The sequence below is a fragment of the Talpa occidentalis genome, unplaced genomic scaffold (assembly GCF_014898055.3).
Source record: "Talpa occidentalis isolate TD23 unplaced genomic scaffold, MPIMG_talOcc4v2.1 talOcc4.4, whole genome shotgun sequence".
Lineage (NCBI taxonomy): Eukaryota > Metazoa > Chordata > Mammalia > Eulipotyphla > Talpidae > Talpa > Talpa occidentalis.
Window position 1 is genome coordinate 41,676,048 of NW_023604295.1, and position 18,721 is coordinate 41,694,768.

An 18,721-nucleotide genomic window follows, 5' to 3' on the forward strand; every position below is an offset into this window, starting at 1 on the left:
TTTTTTGGTTTTGTTAATTCTTTCTATACGTTTTAAATTCTTAATATGATTGATCACTAATTTTATAATTTCCTTCATTCTTAGCTTCTCAGCCAATGGAAGCATCTTCTCTGATTTCAGTAGCTAAGAGCGCGGGCTCCACTGGAGACACTCAAACAAGCAGCGCCCCCACAACTGGCACATCACCTTCACAGTCCCCAAGTGCACACAGTCCTACAATAACTGTCTCTGCAACTGTCCTTGCAGGTGACACAGCCCCTTCCTCCCCAACAAGTGTCAGCAAGCTTCCCGGGACATCCTCGAAGACCACAACCTCGCCAGCATCAACGGTAACCTCTGTCACCAGCACAGCAGGCACAACACCTCCTGCAACCACAGTTCTCAGTGGAGGCACCTCCACAGACTCACTGTCCACTGGAGCTGGGGTAACGTCAACAATGGCGTCCTCTGGCACCTCATCTCAGCCAACGGCAGTATCTTCTCACACACTGGGGACTGAGATCGTGGGCAGCACCACGGGAGTCACTCAAACCAGTAGTGTCCCCATCGCCGGCACATCAGCTTCACCGTCCACAACTGCACACGGTCCTACCATGAGTGTCTCTGCTTCTTCATCCCCAATCAGTGTCAGCAAGCTTCCTGTGACACCCTCCAAGACTGCAACATCGCCAACAACAACAGCCATCGTTCTCGCCAGCACAGCAGACACAGCACCGCCTATAACTACAATTTTTACTGGCCGCACCTCCACTGTCTTGCCGTCCACAGGAGCAGGGGGACCGACAACAACAGTGTCTTCCAGCATCTCTTCTCAGCCAACAGCAGCATCTCCTCAGACCCCAGGGACCAAAAGTGTCGGAACTACTGGAGTCACTCAAAGCAGCAGCGTCCCCACAGCTGGCACATCAGTATCTCTGTCCGTGAGTGCACAGAGTCCTACCATGAGTGTCTCTTCCAGAACATCCCGTGCAGGTGATACAGCCTCTTCTTCCCCAACCAGTGTCAGCAAGCTTCCCATGATACCCTCCGAGACCACAACCTCGCCAGCATCAACAGCCATTGCTCTCACCAGCGCAGCGGGCACAACAGCTCCTGCAACCACAATTCTTACTGGAGGCACCTCCAGTGTCACGCTGTCCACTGGAGCTGGGGTAACGTCAACAATGGCGTCCTCTGGCACCTCATCTCAGCCAACAGCAGCATCTTCTCACACGCTGGGGACTGAGATCGTGGGCAGCACCACGGGAGTCACTCAAAGCAGCACTGTCCCCACAGCTGGCACATCAGCTTCACTGTCCCCAAGTGCACACATTCCCACCGTGAGTGTCTCTACTGGGACAAGCACTGCAGGTGACACGGCCTCTTCGTCCCTAACCAGTGTCAGCAAGCCTTCCGTGACACCCTCCGAGACTGCAACCTCGCCAAACTCAACAGCCACTTCTGTCACCAGCACAGCGGGCACAGCACCTCCTATAACCACAGTTATTACTGGAGCCACTTCAAGTGTCTCGCTGTCCACTGGAGCAGGGGAACCGACACCAACAGCCTCTTCCAGCATCTCTTCTCAGCCAACAGCAGCATCTTCTCAGATGCCGGCACCAAAAGCGTTGGCACCACTGGAGTCACTCAAAGCAGCACTGTCCCCACAGCTGGCACATCATCTTCACTGTCCCCAAGTGCACACATTCCCACCGTGAGTGTCTCTACGGGGACAAGCACTGCAGGTGACACAGCCTCTTCGTCCCTAACCAGTGTCAGCAAGCTTCCGTGACACCCCTCCGAAAATGCAACCTCGCCAACCTCAACAGCCACCTCTGTCACCAGCACAGCGGGCACAGCACCTCCTATAACCACAGTTATTACTGGAGCTACTTCAAGTGTCTCACTGTCCACTGGAGCAGGGGAACCGACACCAACAGCCTCTCCCAGCATCTCTTCTCAGCCAACAGCAGCATCTTCTCAGATGCCGGACACCAAAAGCGTTGGCACCACTGGAGTCACTCAAAGCAGCACTGCCCCCACAGCTGGCACATCATCTTCACTGTCCCCAAGTGCACACATTCCCACCGTGAGTGTCTCTACTGGGACAAGCACTGCAGGTGACACAGCCTCTTTGTTCTCAACCAGTGTCAGCAAGCCCTCCGTGACACCCTCCGAGACTGCAACCTCGCCAACCTCAACAGCCACTTCTGTCACCAGCACAGCGGGCACAGCACCTCCTATAACCACAGTTATTTCTGGAGCCACTTCAAGTGTCTCGCTGTCCACTGGAGGAGGGGAACCGACAACAACAGCCTCTTCTAGCATCTCTTCTCAGCCAACAGCAGCATCTTCTCAGATGCCGGACACCAAAAGCGTTGGCACCACTGGAGTCACTCAAAGCAGCAGCATCCCCACAGCTGGCACATCAGCTTCACTGTCCCCAAGTGCACACATTCCCACCATGAGTGTCTCAACTGGGACAAGCACTGCAGGTGACACAGCCTCTTTGTTCCCAACCAGTGTCAGCAAGCTTTCCGTGACGCCCTCTGAGACAGCAACCTCACCAGCATCAACAGCCATTGCTCTCACCAGCACAGCGGGCACAACAGCTCCTGCAACCACAGTTCTTACTGGAGGCACCTCCAGTGTCACGCTGTCCACTGGAGCTGGGGTAACGTCAACAATGGCGTCCTCTGGCACCTCATCTCAGCCAATGGCAGCATCTTCTCACACGCCGGGAACTGAGAGCGTGGGCAGCACCACAGGAATCACTCAAAGCAGCACTGTCCCCACAGCTGGCACATCAGCTTCACTGTCCCCAAGTGCACACATTCCCACCGTGAGTGTCTCTACTGGGACAAGCACTGCAGGTGACACGGCCTCTTCGTCCCTAACCAGTGTCAGCAAGCTTCCCGTGACACCCTCCGAGACTGCAACCTCGCCAACCTCAACAGCCACTTCTGTCACCAGCACAGCGGGCACAGCACCTCCTATAACCACAGTTATTACTGGAGCCACTTCAAGTGTCTCGCTGTCCACTGGAGCAGGGGAACCGACACCAACAGCCTCTTCCAGCATCTCTTCTCAGCCAACAGCAGCATCTTCTCAGATGCCGGACACCAAAAGCGTTGGCACCACTGGAGTCACTCAAAGCAGCACTGTCCCCACAGCTGGCACATCATCTTCACTGTCCCCAAGTGCACACATTCCCACCGTGAGTGTCTCTACGGGGACAAGCACTGCAGGTGACACAGCCTCTTCGTCCCTAACCAGTGTCAGCAAGCTTCCCGTGACACCCTCCGAAATTGCAACCTCGCCAACCTCAACAGCCACCTCTGTCACCAGCACAGCGGGCACAGCACCTCCTATAACCACAGTTATTACTGGAGCTACTTCAAGTGTCTCACTGTCCACTGGAGCAGGGGAACCGACACCAACAGCCTCTCCAGCATCTCTTCTCAGCCAACAGCAGCATCTTCTCAGATGCCGGACACCAAAGCGTTGGCACCACTGGAGTCACTCAAAGCAGCACTGCCCCCACAGCTGGCACATCATCTTCACTGTCCCCAAGTGCACACATTCCCACCGTGAGTGTCTCTACTGGGACAAGCACTGCAGGTGACACAGTCTCTTTGTTCTCAACCAGTGTCAGCAAGCCCTCCGTGACACCCTCCGAGACTGCAACCTCGCCAACCTCAACAGCCACCTCTGTCACCAGCACAGCGGGCACAGCACCTCCTATAACCACAGTTATTTCTGGAGCCACTTCAAGTGTCTCGCTGTCCACTGGAGGAGGGGAACCGACAACAACAGCCTCTTCTAGCATCTCTTCTCAGCCAACAGCAGCATCTTCTCAGATGCCGGACACCAAAAGCATTGGCACCACTGGAGTCACTCAAAGCAGCAGCATCCCCACAGCTGGCACATCAGCTTCACTGTCCCCAAGTGCACACATTCCCACCATGAGTGTCTCAACTGGGACAAGCACTGCAGGTGACACAGCCTCTTCGTCCCCAACCAGTGTCAGCAAGCTTCCCGTGACGCCCTCTGAGACAGCAACCTCACCAGCATCAACAGCCATTGCTCTCACCAGCACAGCGGGCACAACAGCTCCTGCAACCACAGTTCTTACTGGAGGCACCTCCAGTGTCACGCTGTCCACTGGAGCTGGGGTAACGTCAACAATGGCGTCCTCTGGCACCTCATCTCAGCCAATGGCAGCATCTTCTCACACGCCGGAACTGAGAGCGTGGGCAGCACCACAGGATCACTCAAAGCAGCACTGTCCCCACAGCTGGCACATCAGCTTCACTGTCCCCAAGTGCACACATTCCCACCGTGAGTGTCTCTACTGGGACAAGCACTGCAGGTGACACGGCCTCTTCGTCCCTAACCAGTGTCAGCAAGCTTCCCGTGACATCCTCTGAGACTGCAACCTCGCCAACCTCAACAGCCACTTCTGTCACCAGCACAGCGGGCACAGCACCTCCTATAACCACAGTTATTACTGGAGCTACTTCAAGTGTCTCACTGTCCACTGGAGCAGGGGAACGACACCAACAGCCTCTCCCAGCATCTCTTCTCAGCCAACAGCAGCATCTTCTCAGATGCCGGGCACCAAAAGCATTGGCACCACTGGAGTCACTCAAAGCAGCACTGCCCCCACAGCTGGCACATCAGCTTCACTGTCCCCAGGTGCACACATTCCCACCGTGAGTGTCTCTACTGGGACAAGCACTGCAGGTGACACAGCCTCTTTGTCCCAACCAGTGTCAGCAAGCCCTCCGTGACACCCTCCGAAATTGCAACCTCGCCAACCTCAACAGCCACTTCTGTCACCAGCACAGCGGGCACAGCACCTCCTATAACCACAGTTATTACTGGAGCCACTTCAAGTGTCTCGCTGTCCACTGGAGCAGGGGAACCGACAACAACAGCCTCTTCCAGCATCTCTTCTCAGCCAACAGCAGCATCTTCTCAGATGCCGGACACCAAAAGCATTGGCACCACTGGAGTCAATCAAAGCAGCAGCATCCCCACAGCTGGAACATCAGCTTCACCGTCCACAAGTGCACACAGTCCTACCGTGAGTGTCTCTACTGAGACAAGCACTGCAGGTGACACAGCCTCTTCGTCCCCAACCAGTGTCAGCAAGCTTTCCGTGACGCCCTCCGAGACAGCAACCTCACCAGCATCAACAGCCATTGCTCTCACCAGCGCAGCGGGCACAACAGCTCCTGCAACCACAGTTCTTGCTGGAGGCACCTCCAGTGTCATGCTGTCCACTGGAGCTGGGGTAACATCAACAATGGCGTCCTCTGGCACCTCATCTCAGCCAACAGCAGCATCTTTTCACACGCCGGGAACTGAGAGCATGGGCAGCACCACAGGAGTCACTCAAAGCAGCACTGCCCCCTCAGCTGGCACATCAGCTTCACTGTCCCCAAGTGTATACATTCCCACCGTGAGTGTCTCTACTGGGACAAGCACTGCAGGTGACACAGCCTCTTCATCCCCAACCAGTGTCAGCAAGCTTCCCGTGACGCCCTCCGAAATTGCAACCTCACCAACCTCAACAGCCACCTCCATCACTAGCACAGCGGGCACAGCACCTCCTATAACCACAGTTATTACTGGAGCCACTTCAAGTGTCTCGCTGTCCACTGGAGCAGGGGAACCGACAACAACAGCCTCTTCCAGCATCTCTTCTCAGCCAACAGCATCATCTTCTCAGATGCCGGGCACCAAAAGCATTGGCACCACTGGAGTCACTCAAAGCAGCACTGCCCCCACAGCTGGCACATCAGCTTCACTGTCCCCAAGTGCACACATTCCCACCATGAGTGTCTCAACTGGGACAAGCACTGCAGGTGACACGGCCTCTTTGTTCCCAACCAGTGTCAGCAAGCCCTCCGTGACACCCTCCGAGATTGCAACCTCGCCAACCTCAACAGCCACTTCTGTCACCAGCACAGCGGGCACAGCACCTCCTATAACCACAGTTATTTCTGGAGCCACTTCAAGTGTCTCGCTGTCCACTGGAGCAGGGGAACCGACAACAACAGCCTCTTCCAGCATCTCTTCTCAGCCAACAGCAGCATCTTCTCAGATGCCAGGCACCAAAAGCATTGGCACCACTGGAGTCACTCAAAGCAGCAGCATCCCCACAGCTGGCACATCAGCTTCACCGTCCACAAGTGCACACAGTCCTACCGTGAGTGTCTCTCTTGAGACATCTCCTGCAGGTGCCACAACCTCCTCATCCCCAACCAGTGTCAGCAAGCTTCCCGTGACACCCTCCAAGACCGCAACCTCACCAACCTCAGTAGTCACCTCCGTCACCAGCACAGCAGACTCAGCACCTCCTGCAACCACAGTTCTTACTGGAGGCACCTCCACTGTCTCACTGTCCACTGGAGTAGGTGCACTGTCAACAACAGTGTCCTCCAGCACCTCATCTCAGCCAACGGCAGCATCTTCTCACATGCCAGGGACCGAGAACGTGGGCACCACAGGAGTCACTAAAAGCAGCACCGTCCCCACAGCTGGCACATCAGCTTCACTGTCTCCAAGTGCACAGAGTCCTACCTTGAGTGTCTCTGTTTCTTCGTCCCCAACCAGTGTCAGCAAGCTTCCCGTGACGCCCTCTGAGACTGCAACCTCACCAGCATCAACAGCCACTTCTGTCACCAGCACAGCGGGCACAGCACTTCCTGCAACCACAGTTCTAACTGGAGGTACCTCCACTGTCTCACTGTCCACTGGAGCTGGAGTAATATCAACAATGGCGTCCTCCAGCACCTCATCTCAGCCAACGGCAGCATCTTCTCAGATGCCGGGGACCGAGAGCGTGGGCAGCACTACAGGAGTCACTCAAACCAGCAGCGTCCCCACAGCTGGCACATCAGCTTCACAGTCCCAAGTGCACATGGTTCTACTGTGAGTGTCTCTTCCTGGACATCCCCTGCAGTTTCCAGAACCTCCTCGTCCCCAACCAGTGTCAGCAAGCTTCCCGTGATACCCTCCGAGACTGCAACCTCGCCGGCATCAACAGCCACCTCTGTCACCAGCACAGCGGGCACAGCATCTCCTGCAACCACGGTTCTCACTGGAGGCACCTCCACTGTCTCGCTGTCCACTGGAGCTGGGGTAACGTCAACAATGGCGTCCTCTGGCACCTCTTCTCAGCCAACGGCAGCATCTTCTCAGATGCCAGGCACCGAGAGCGTGGGCACCACAGGAGTCACTCAAACCAGCACTATCTCCACAGCTGGCACATCAGCTTCACCATCCCCAAGTGCACATGGTCCTACTGTGAGTGTCTCCTCCTGGACATCCCCTGCAAGTGACACAGCCTCTTCGTCCCCAACCAGTGTCAGCAAGCTTCCCGTGACACCCTCCGAGGCCGCAACCTTGCCAACATCAACCCATGGCCCTGCTCCCACCTGGAGTTCCACATCTTTATTTACAGATCATCCCACTCCTCTCCCTGTTACTAGCAGTTTCCCAACATCCACAGCATCCTCAAGCTCTACTCTGACTACTGCCACATCAGGTATGCACGGACTCTTGTGTTGTTTCTCTTGTTATGGCTCCATTGCTTAACTTCTCCTATTGGAGTATTGGAAAAGGCGACAGTTAGTGAGCATTAACAGTATAGGACTTAGGTCTAATATTCAAGCAGATAAATGGTGTGTTAGTGTGCTGTTTGACAGTCTCACCATATTCTGTGACTCAGCAGTCAACTCTTCATCTGCAGTACGTGGCTTGAGATAACCAGAGGAAGTGAGAGAATGTTCAACTATCTCTTGCACTTCCTAACTTGTGGTTCTTTTATCCACTCCTCTGACTCTAAGTCACACTGCAGTTTTCTCTCCCTGAACACTAACATTCACATCTCCCTGAGGGTAGACAGCGAGTTAAGCACAGCAACATCACTTGTCTCAACAACCTCTCAGATCCTTACAACCGCCATTCCCAAAACATCCACGGGTTCCACCTCAATAGCTGCCCCAGTCCCTCTGAAATCTGAGAAAGCTAAATGATGCCACAGGACTGGGATTGAGAGAATTTAGGTAGATGTGTAAATTGTAGTTGTGGTAGCTGTATTTCATCCACCAGTGAGGGCCTTTGTGAATAATTGGGGGAATAACTTCTCGTGGCTGTTGCCACATTGGCCACAGGAAGTTCAGCTCATGTCTCCTTTATCGGGTGATATAACTGAGTGCTCTGTCTCAGTCTACTTGCTCATAGGCTCTGTTCTCTCAGGTCAGAAGAGCCTTATAGGGGACAATAAGACAGTATCAAAGTCGAGTGCTGACGGAGGACTTTGTGCATGACATGGGATTGGAGCTGAAGATATAGACACCATCAAGATGTTGTTCAGTAAATGACAAATCTGCTCTCTCCATCCATGCAATTAGAGGAATAATCCCAGGGAATTAGGTGCTCACAGTGGAAGAGCTCTGGGGATGTGGTGTTGGGTTCAAATGGAAGAGGAGGCTACCTGGAAAGTGTGAATAGGAAACACCCCCAAGCAGTCAGAAGAACCTGCACAGCTGGAATAATATTATGGAAGTCAACAGTAGCCCCAGCATTGTGGGAGGAGGAAACCCCCAAAGAATTTGGGGTTGCTGGACCTCCCTGGTGGTGCAGTGGGTTGAGCGCAGCGCTGTGAAGATGTCCGCAGCCTCTGCAGCGCGGGTTCGATTCCTGGCCGGCCAGGGAGATGCCCACATGATGCCACAGACCTCTCCTGTCTTGCCCGCTGCTCCCCTCAGCAGTGTATTTTGGTCCATCTGCCTGTTCTGCTCCCCGCTCTGACTCTGGTGAATCCTCTCACCCTCCCACGCCTCTGGCCTGTACCCCCGTTCTTGTATAAAAATAAATAAATCTTTAAAAAAAAGAATTTGCTGAAAGTAAGATGTAAAATGGTGAGAAACAAGGTTATCACATGAGGGAACTTTGTAGGTAAAAGGAATCAAGGAGGACACCATTAGATCTACATTTATGAACATAGATATGGTGACTAGGTGGGAGATTAATTTGCAGGAAGCTAAGAAAGAATCATAGACTTCTGTGCAATTCTAAGGGAGACCAGGTCCTACCTGTTTGGGAAGGAGGAAACCCACTTCATAAATGTTTAGGACAGACTTTCTCAAACAAGAAAGAGGTCCTAGGACAAATTGTAAGAGGTCTTCAATTTTATCTAGAGAAATGTGATCTGAGGCGGAAAGTCTCATTCCATCGAATGGTCTTTCAATTACTAATCTGAACTGCATCTGGAGAGTTTTGTCTTCTAACCCTTAAAAATATGATGACTACCATAACAGATGCAGATAATATATTGATATTCTGACAGCAGAACCAGTTTTTCTCCAAACTGGGGAAGGATGAGAGTTCTTTCCTCAGTTCAAGGGCGTTTAAGAGGTGAAATGAGATGAGAGTTTCAGGGGTAAGCTGAAGAGATGGCTTAAATGCCAGAGAGAAAGGAGAGAAAAGAGTCATTCATGATTCCCATTTAGGGGAACAGGACAAGGGTGGAGGAACAGCTTGTGGATGGGGTGCTGCCTGGGCATCCCTTTCAATCCTAATGAAGGTCAGGACTCACAAGAACTTCCTCTTCTTCTCTGTACCCACCCAGGGGTTCCCCTCTTCCTCTATGGATCACATGTTGGAGATCAGAAGTTTGTCAAGAGGACTGTGGACTTCACCTCGATGCTCTTCAGACCCCAGATTGGCTTCCCTCTTGGCTTCTCTCTCAGGGATTTCCTCTATGTGAGTTCTGGGGTACAGCCCAAGTGACAGGACCCATGACCTGCATTCTCTGGATGCTGTTTCTTCCTCAGGGGCTTGGAGGTGGCCCAATGACCATGACTAAGAGAAAGGAGTCTAGAAGAAACACTTGTTCAGAGGAACCATGTCCCTTCTGTCGGTTGGTTTTCATCCATGGTCTTTAATGGTAGGGCATCAGATGAGGAAGACAGGGATCGAAGCAAGTCTTCATACCCACTTAAAATGTCAATCTCATTAAGAGGTCCCAGGGCCTAGTCAGCTCTTGAATGTTCACAGAATCTTTTTATAAGTAGGAAGGTCTATTTGGGAACCTTGACTATTTGATGCATTTGTATTTTCTATAACTGTTTTGGCTCCCTGGTCCAAGTACCCCATATCACCAGGACTGTAAGAGTCCTGGACCCTATCGCTTTCAGTGAGGAGATCTATGTCAGGAAACACTGAGAGGGTGACACAATGGTGGAGGAGGATATTGATCTTTTAGCCCCATCTAACATGGCATCAGCTTCAGAACAGAGCCAAGGAAGTTTACCTAGAGGATTCTGTTCTGTGAAGTTCTGGTCTATAGTTGGACTCTGCCACTGAAATAAGACAAAACCTATGACCTTAGGAAGAACTCAGAACATGAGGGATGTCCTGAGGTAAAGCCTATTTATGTGATAACTATGTAAGAGAGGCTTTTCCAGAAAGCATGGAGATGGATGCAATGACCTTCCAGAGGTTGTTGGCATTTCTAAAGTACCCAGAGACACTCTTGATATCACTTCTGAGGACCTGTCCCAAGGCTGGGACTTCCCTCATTGACTCCGTCCCTGACTACTAACCAGAGTAATCTTTGTGCCCAGTTCACAGATAATGGCCAGATCATTTTCCCAGAGTCAGAGAGCCAGATTTTCTCCTACCCCAACCCTCCCCTCAGAGGTTTCACAGCTGAGGACCCTGTGGCCCTGGTGGCTCCATTTTGGGATGATGCAGATTTTTCCAGCCAACGGGGAACCATATTTTACCAGGTGAGCTTTTCAAAACCTGACATTCAGGAGCTAGTAAAAATGGAGCTAGTAAAAATGAGACAAAGGACTGTGTGGTGGACATATCAAATGTTACTGCTATTAGAGCCCAGGCTCCATGTGGGCAGAAATTGATGCTTAAATATGGGAATTGGAGGGGGAGCAGATTAAGATATAGAATCAGGGATACTCCGCAGGTGATAGGGATGGGGGCTAGCAATCCAGTATTTGATTTTGGAATACAGTTGTAAAGACTATACTTTCAGGGATCATTTCTATAGTTCTTAGAAAATGATTGTAGAGGGGATCTATGATAAGACCCCTAAGTCAAACAACTCTTGCTTGTCCTCCTGGATTGAGTTAGTATCTGCAGTCAGTGGAAGCATATAATGAAAGTTGCTGCAAGTAAATATAGATTGTGCCCTTGCCTGTAGAACTGAAGGATGGAGAAACACATGCCCGTTCTCAAGGAAACTGCTATTACCCAGGGAGAGATAAAAGGGCACAGGTGGTTACATCATTCCAGCTAGTTTGTGCTAAGAGACACGCGAGTTTAAGCCCAGAAGACCCATATTTCTGAGTCTTTTTTTTAAAAGATATATTTATTTATTTATACGAGCATTGGGGTACAGTCAGAAGCACAGGAGGGTGAGAGAATTCACCAGAGCCAGAGCGGAGAGCAGAGCAGGCACACTGACGAAATACACTGCTGAGGGGAGCAGCAGGAGGCAGGAGAGGTCTGTGCACCATGTGGGACCCTCACCTGGCGGCCGGCCGGGGATCAAATCGGTGCTGCAGAGGCTGCGGGTAGCTTCGCAGCCCAGCACTCAACCTCTGCGCCACCCGGGAGGCCCTATTTCTGAGTCTTGACCCTCCACTCCACACACCCCAGGCTTCCCTGAAGCCTGATTTTGAATTGCTCTTAAGATCTGAAGAGCTAACTCTGAAAATGTAAATCTGGGAGAGGGAAGGATGGAAGATAATGGTAGACTAAAGTGAGCAGGATCACCATGAAGAAAGTGTATATGTGGTGGGAGGGGGGGATCCTCAGAGGTGTTGAGCTGGGATCCTCATTTCCTTGTCCTTGTCTGCTTTCCTTTCCTAGGAATATGAGACGCTCTATGATGAGCACTACACACTTGTCCAGCAGGTGGAATCCTGGATTAAAAAATTCACAAACACCTTATACTACAAAGCCAGGTGGACACTAAAGGTCACATGGGTCAATGCCCCTGCCTATCCCGCTCAGCGGCCCATTGGGGTGAGTGGACCAATGGTCAGCTTCCTGTGAAACATCTGGAAATCAGACATCCTAGAACTCTAGGCAGAGGCCACGCTTCTAAATTCCTCTTTGACTCAAGAACAGGCTGCTAATTCTAGCACTCCCTTCCTCACCCACCATGAGACAGCCTGCTTCAGTCCTTTCCTCACACAGCAGAGCACTGCCAGCACTGGCTATTAGGAGGTTGAACCACATGAAATGGAATTTTTGTTGTTCAAATGGCGGGCTACTAACAAGTTTATGTATCACTCAACCTGATATTATTTAAGGATGAGGAAAATGGTGGCTAGGGAGGTTAAACAACTTGCTTCAACTCATCCAGCTAACAAATGATAAAGCCAGGTCTGGAACCAAGGTTTTTCTGACTCCAAACTGATTCCTTTTTTTTTTTTTAATTAAAATAACATTGGTTTACAACATTGTCTATGTTTTAGCAGTACAGGTTCATACATCTTCAAACGTAAGTTACCATACCACTCCAAACTGATTCTTAACCATGTGACAATGCCATCCATGGAAATGGGCACACCACCAATCTCCTTAGACTTCTCTCTCGTGAGTGACAGCTCTTAGAGTCACAGAGTACTTCTTTGTGTCTGGTCTCTAAAGTCACTCATTTTTCACTGATTCAACAAATTCATTGATTATCCACTTTGTATAGGGCAAAGTACTTTGTCACATTCACAGACCCTCCAGTGTCACCTGTTGTGGGTCTGCCACACTACTCGGGTTGAGGTGACACTTAGACAATATCCTTAAATATCCCTAAAGAAGTTGATTCATCCTGCACCCAGCTTTCTAGTGTCTTGGCTAATCTCTCAGACTCCCATACAAACCCTCTTCTAATTGACTCTAACCCAGAGTGCTTTATCTCCCTTCTTTGGAAAGAAATCACAGAGAAGACAAATCCACCAGGATAGGTGTTTTGAAACCCAGGGAGAAAACTGCCCTACATAATCCCAAATTTGTCAGTATTTTAAGCCCATGCCTTTGTTCTGGATAAGCCAGGAAAAGGTGATGTGTGTGCCAGGATGGGGTGTGGGTTGGGTGGTGCGACCTCAGACAGGAGAACCCAAGATACCTGTTCTCAGTCATCCTTGTTTGTCTCCAACCAATTTCCAGACCAACACCTACCAGGCCATCCTCTCCACAGATGGAAGCAGATCCTACGCCCTGTTTCTCTACCAAAGCGGGGGCATGCGGTGGGATGTGACCCAACACCCAGTCAACTCGGTTCTCATGGGTTTCTCCAGGTAGGATGGGGAGGGCTGTGAGTACTCAGTGGATGAAAAAGAAATGATGCAGAGCAGGCTTTTCAGAGCACACACCCATCCACCCAGCAAGAAGAGGTATGAACTCTCCTTTGGACACATCTGACTTACATTGAATCCAATTCTTGCTGTTTCACGTTAAAAGAGAGCCCTACATGCCCTGCCATTCTCTTTCCAATCTCAGCCCCTGTGCATTGTAACAATTTCCAGAACTTTCTCTTCTCTGATTTCCACTGACATAATAGCAACCAACATTTAATACTTGTACTTAAAACACATTCCATTTGATTACCACAACAACCCCAGGAGAGAGATACATATTACCCATTCTATGGATAGGGAAAACTGAGGAAAAAATAGATAGTTGCCCAAAGTCACAGAGCTAGAAAGTGGTAAAGCAAGAATTTGAACCCGGACATCTGAGACTAAAATCTGCCTTCCTGACTCCCTACAGACTGAGAATTAACCCCTTACCAGGGGCCGCCAATAGGTTGTGTGCGGTCAGTAGGAAACCAGAGCAAAGGGATGGGGCTGTGGATGAGGACATGGGTTTCTGTATGCAGCGGTGGCTCACTCTCTGACACAATAGCTCTGGACCACAGTATTTCCAGATGCTGGGATGTGAATCATTGTGACGGTCACATGTAATTGGTTCCTGTGATTACTGCAAATAGTTTTCTCCTAGAGTGTGTTCAGGATTGTCTCTGTAATGACATTGCTTTCACTTGTGAAAGAGAAAGGAGTAGAATTATCCAACTAGCTAGGAATTTCACACTATCCTGCGTGTGCCTAGGGAAGCTGCCACGCCTGTGTGTGTCACCTATTCAGGGTCAGAGAGCAGGAAAGGTCAGGAGTTCCTGCTCTGGGTGCACACCCAGGGGAGGCTCCAGGCTCCACTCAGGATTTCCTCCTTCCTGGAGCAGCACTTTCAACCTGACCCCCACCACCAGTTTCAAAGGATTTACAAGTGTAACTGCATTTAATCTTCAACAATACTGGAAGATAGATGCTACTGCCATCCTCTTTACACAAATGTGAAATTTAAGAATCAAAGAGAAACTAAATTAACCTAAATAACTTGCTTTTGATAACCAAGTTACAATGTCTAGGGATCAGGAATTGAATCTATGACTGTTGAACCCCAAGCCCAGCTTTTAACCATCATGGAGCCTCCTTTCCAGATCCTAATAGAAGGAAAACACACAGGAAGGAGGCCTCAACTCAGGTTTCCATGACCCTGTCTCATGACCAGTTACTTGCAATTAGTGGTGAGATGTGAAACAAATGAGAGCCTCTCCACTCTTGCTCAGTCATCTCTTCCTCTTCCTGCTTAGTACCGGGACTCAGTTGGCCAACTGGTAGCTGACTGAATAATTGATCGACCAAGTAATAGCTAATGACTGACTGAATGAACAACTAAATAACTTGCCAGCTGAGAGGAAAGACCCTGTGTGTGACAGAGCCTTACCATTCTTTCCTTTGCTGGCAGTGGAGATGGATATTTCCAAAACAGCCCCCTGATGTTCCAACCAGTGTGGAAGAAGTATCGTCCAGACCGATTCCTGGATTCCAGCTCAGGTAAAAGTGCCACCTTGCTCCACTTAAACTCGTCTCACGTCCTCTTCTGTCCTCCCCTCCACATGCCATTGACCACGGCAGCTCCTGAACATCTTCATCCTGAACATCACTCAGCACAGTCTGACCTCCTATAGGTATAATCGGAATATGGCACCACCTAGGGAGGAGCTGGCACGGCACCCTCACCAGAGTACAGCAGGTCCTTAAATGACATCTTTTAGTTCCACGTTGTTTTGTTACAATGTTGATGAGAGAGAAATTTGATTCCTGGCTATGTTCACTATCTGCGTGAAGTTTGCACATTCTTCCCACGTCTGTGTGGGTTTTCTCCAAGTACTTGAGATTCTTCCCACATCCCAAAGATAGCCGTGCTAGGCTAATGGGCGCACCTCAGTTGTCCAGTCTGAGTGAGTATGTGGGTGTCCTCTGCAATGCAATGTTGAGGCTTGGTTCCCACCTTGCACCCTGTGCTGCAGGAATAGGCTGCCACCACCTGAGACCTGAACTGGAATAAGCTCATTTTCTTTAAAGCTGCAGTTTCCGGAATGAACTTAAGTGAGGACGCACTGTATAGTCTCAGTGGGGCTATATCTCCTCCTGGGGATAACCCAGGAGGTCTGTTAGTGGGGGGTCCAGATCCTGGATATGAGAGCAGGAGTGTGACCGGAAGTGGGAATATGAATGGGCGGTTAGCACAATACTCCAAGTGTTCTCTCCCAGAGCTGGAATAAGAACCAGATGAGATCACTTCAGGAGATCTACCAAGAGGAGTTGCAGAGGTCTGACATCCATTTAGTCAGCCTTTATGGCGTACCTGCTGTGTGTTGGATGCTGCTAAGAGCCAGGAACACGGGGGTAAAGGAGAAAGACTGACTGTTTTTGCTCTCTCAGAGCTCTCATTATGGCGAGAGGTCAGCACTTTAGTATCAGGAGGCCAACTATGGGCCTCCTCCAACTATGGGTCATCTGAAGGAGATGAAATTACAGTTTCTAAAATGTGATAGAACAAAGGACATTTGCGCATTAGAAATCAGCCATGTGAAGCGTGACACGCAAAATCGCTTGTTTGTTCTGTGATGTGAACATTGTTACATACAAGCTAAATCAAATCATGGGCGCCATCTTGTGGCAAGAGCCGCCCTGTCAGACTAGGGCCTTTCTGTCAAGATGTTCAAAATGTGTCTGTTGTTGATTTGGGGCTGCGTTATGGGGGGTGTGTGTGTGTGTGTTTGTGTGTTTATGTGTGCACACGCATTTAGGAAAAGTAATGCTAGGCCATTGTGGAAAAGATACATAAATAGGTAATCATGAAAATGATTGTTTTTTTCAAAACCTTAATATTAATAGATGGCAGCTATCATGATCATTCTCTTGTGTAGGTACAGGGTCAAAATCTAATACACTCTGCCCTGTTATATCTTGTTGGCCTCTGGGAGCCCCCTTCTCACTCACGGCAACTGAGGCGGGCAGTATATAATGTATAATTTTTTTTTTTTTAAGCATGTTTTATTTATTTATTTATTTGTTTGTTTGTTTGTTTATACATGCACTGGGTACAGTCAGAAGCACGGGAGGGTGAGAGAATTCACCAGAGCCAGAGCGGGGAGCAGAGCAGGCAGAAGGACCGAAGTATACCGCTGAGGGGAGCAGTGGGTGGCAGGAGAGGTCTGCGCGCCATGTGGGACCCTCCTCCGGTGGCCGGGGAGCAGCCGGGGATCGAACCGGTGCTTCAGAGGCCACGGGCAGCCTCGCAACCCAGCGCTCAACCGCTGCGCCACTGGGGAGGCCCTATAATGTATAATTAATTAAAGATCTATTTAAAGTTCAAGACCCCATCAAGGTTTCGTCTCCTAATTACTTCTCCCTTCCAAAGAAACCATCTGGGCACCGAGGACCCTCCCTCAGACCTGTGGTGTAGAAACAAGTCCCTGCTCTCTGTGCCAGCTTCTCTGTGGCTCCCCAGCCAGTCTCTGGGCTGTAGCATCTGTTCTAGCTGTTTTCGCCACTGACATGTCTGTGCTGGAGGAGAGATGAAGGTCAAGTGTCTGAGCAGGTGCTAGTGGAATCACTGACTGACACTTAGGGTGCATGAGGAGGAAGTGGTTTGGGGGGAGTAAACAATGTTAGTTTAGAAAGAACAGGAAGGTGGAGGATGGGATAGAATGAAGATCAGGGATAGGGTCTGGCTCTGAGTTAGATGCAGGTGAGGCCTCCCTACCCAGGGTGAGGCCCCTCCTTGGCCCAGGGTTACACCCTCAGACCCAAGCTTTGAAGACTTTTGGAGGTGACATCAAAGGTCCTTTTAGGGCAGAATCCCTGACAATTTGAATTGGGTCCCACCCATGAAAGAGCTATCTGGAAGGTGGGAGAGGACATCCAAAGAGTTGTCCTTAAAGTTAAAACATCATCTGTGGTTCCAGGCCCTGTGATAACCCCTTCTTCCTTTGCTCCTGCAGGCCTTCAGGGACTGCAGTTCTATAGGCTACATGGGAAAGAAATACCCAACTACCGACTCAGGTGCTTGCAGCAGTTGAAGAGAGAGCCTCAGTGGCCCACCTGGGGCTGGAACCAGATCTCCTGTCCTTGCTCCTGGCAACAGGGACGTTGGGACTTACGATTCCAGCCAAGAGGTGATACCTCTTTCCTGTCTCTCAGGGGATCCCCATTCACCGCCACAATTCCCCTCACCATTCCTCTGGTCACACCAGGACTTTTGGGACCTCCTCAGAAACATCCCCACCCTGTTCCTGCCCCCAGTATCCCCCAGGCATCCTGGGCCTGAGTATATCTGGATTTGTTGCAGGCTGGTGGGGCCTCCAAGGCAGGCAGCTGTGTAGCTTCTCTTCCTGGCGCGGGGGCGTGTGCTGCAGCTATGGGCCCTGGGGAGAGCTTCTGCAAGGCTGGAGAGTGCAGAGCCCGTGGCAGCTTGGTAAGTGTGTTCATAGAAATCTCAATCACACTTTCTCTAGATTTCTCTGCTCTTCCTTGTCGGAGACCAGCCCCAAGCTCCAAGCAGAGCAGTAGGGCCCTTAGAATGAAGCCTCTTGTCCTCGTTCCCTCCCAGCTCCTTACCCTCTCTGATCCTTAATTTCCTTATCTTTAACCTTAGGATGTTTTTGATGTCCCTTACAGCTGCTATCCTAGAGATTTATGATTGAGTACAGCTCACTGCATCTCCACTTGGCCCTGTAGCCCCAGCCCAGAATGGGATCACCTTTCCAGGGAAAGGGATGGGGCCACTCTGACGCTTTTCCTCTGAACCCACATTAGCAGGTTATCTCCCTCCAGAGACGCCCTTCATATGAGCTAGAAAAACGGAGTTGGGAGGCTGTGGTAACATGTGTCCACCTGCCCTTCTCCCTGTAATCGCTCCCTGTAATCACTGCAGCCTCCATAATCCCCAGACCATCAGCGTCTCCCTCAGGCTCTCAGCACTTTGAAAGCAGGGGTCTCAGCACCCCACTCGACACCGGGGGCTTTGCTGCGCAGGGCTCCAACATGACTGCAAGGGCAACAATGAGTGGTCAATCCCCAAGGTCATTGGGCAGGTGAGATCTGAGCTGAGGTTGCCCTGATTCCAAACCATGCACTTGCTACCTCTCTTCCCACCCTACCAAACCTTTCAGCTGGCCTCTGCAGCTCCTCTACCTTCCCAACATGCTGCTGTTCTCCATAGATCAAGAACTGGAGTTGCAGAACTGGTGCTGCAGCTGGAACGACAAGCCCTCCTTCTGTGCCCTGTACCAGAAACTGCGGCCACGTGTCACCTGTGCTGGGTACCGGCCCCTGCGGCCTGGTGAGGCACT

The 18,721-nt window shown here is 50.7% G+C and overlaps 1 protein-coding gene across 1 annotated transcript in view; it reads left to right on the top strand.

Annotated features, from left to right (window-relative positions):
- Positions 1–437: 437 nt before the first annotated feature.
- The window catches only part of MUC4 (mucin 4, cell surface associated), a 34,255-nt gene continuing 15,971 nt past the window's right edge, over positions 438–18,721 (top strand). The window contains 10 exon segments of the mRNA XM_037526602.2: positions 438–534; positions 7,894–8,017; positions 9,624–9,759; positions 10,623–10,787; positions 11,890–12,045; positions 13,189–13,319; positions 14,827–14,915; positions 17,372–17,545; positions 17,719–17,844; positions 18,592–18,711. Coding sequence (XP_037382499.1) covers positions 438–534; positions 7,894–8,017; positions 9,624–9,759; positions 10,623–10,787; positions 11,890–12,045; positions 13,189–13,319; positions 14,827–14,915; positions 17,372–17,545; positions 17,719–17,844; positions 18,592–18,711 — 1,318 coding nt within the window.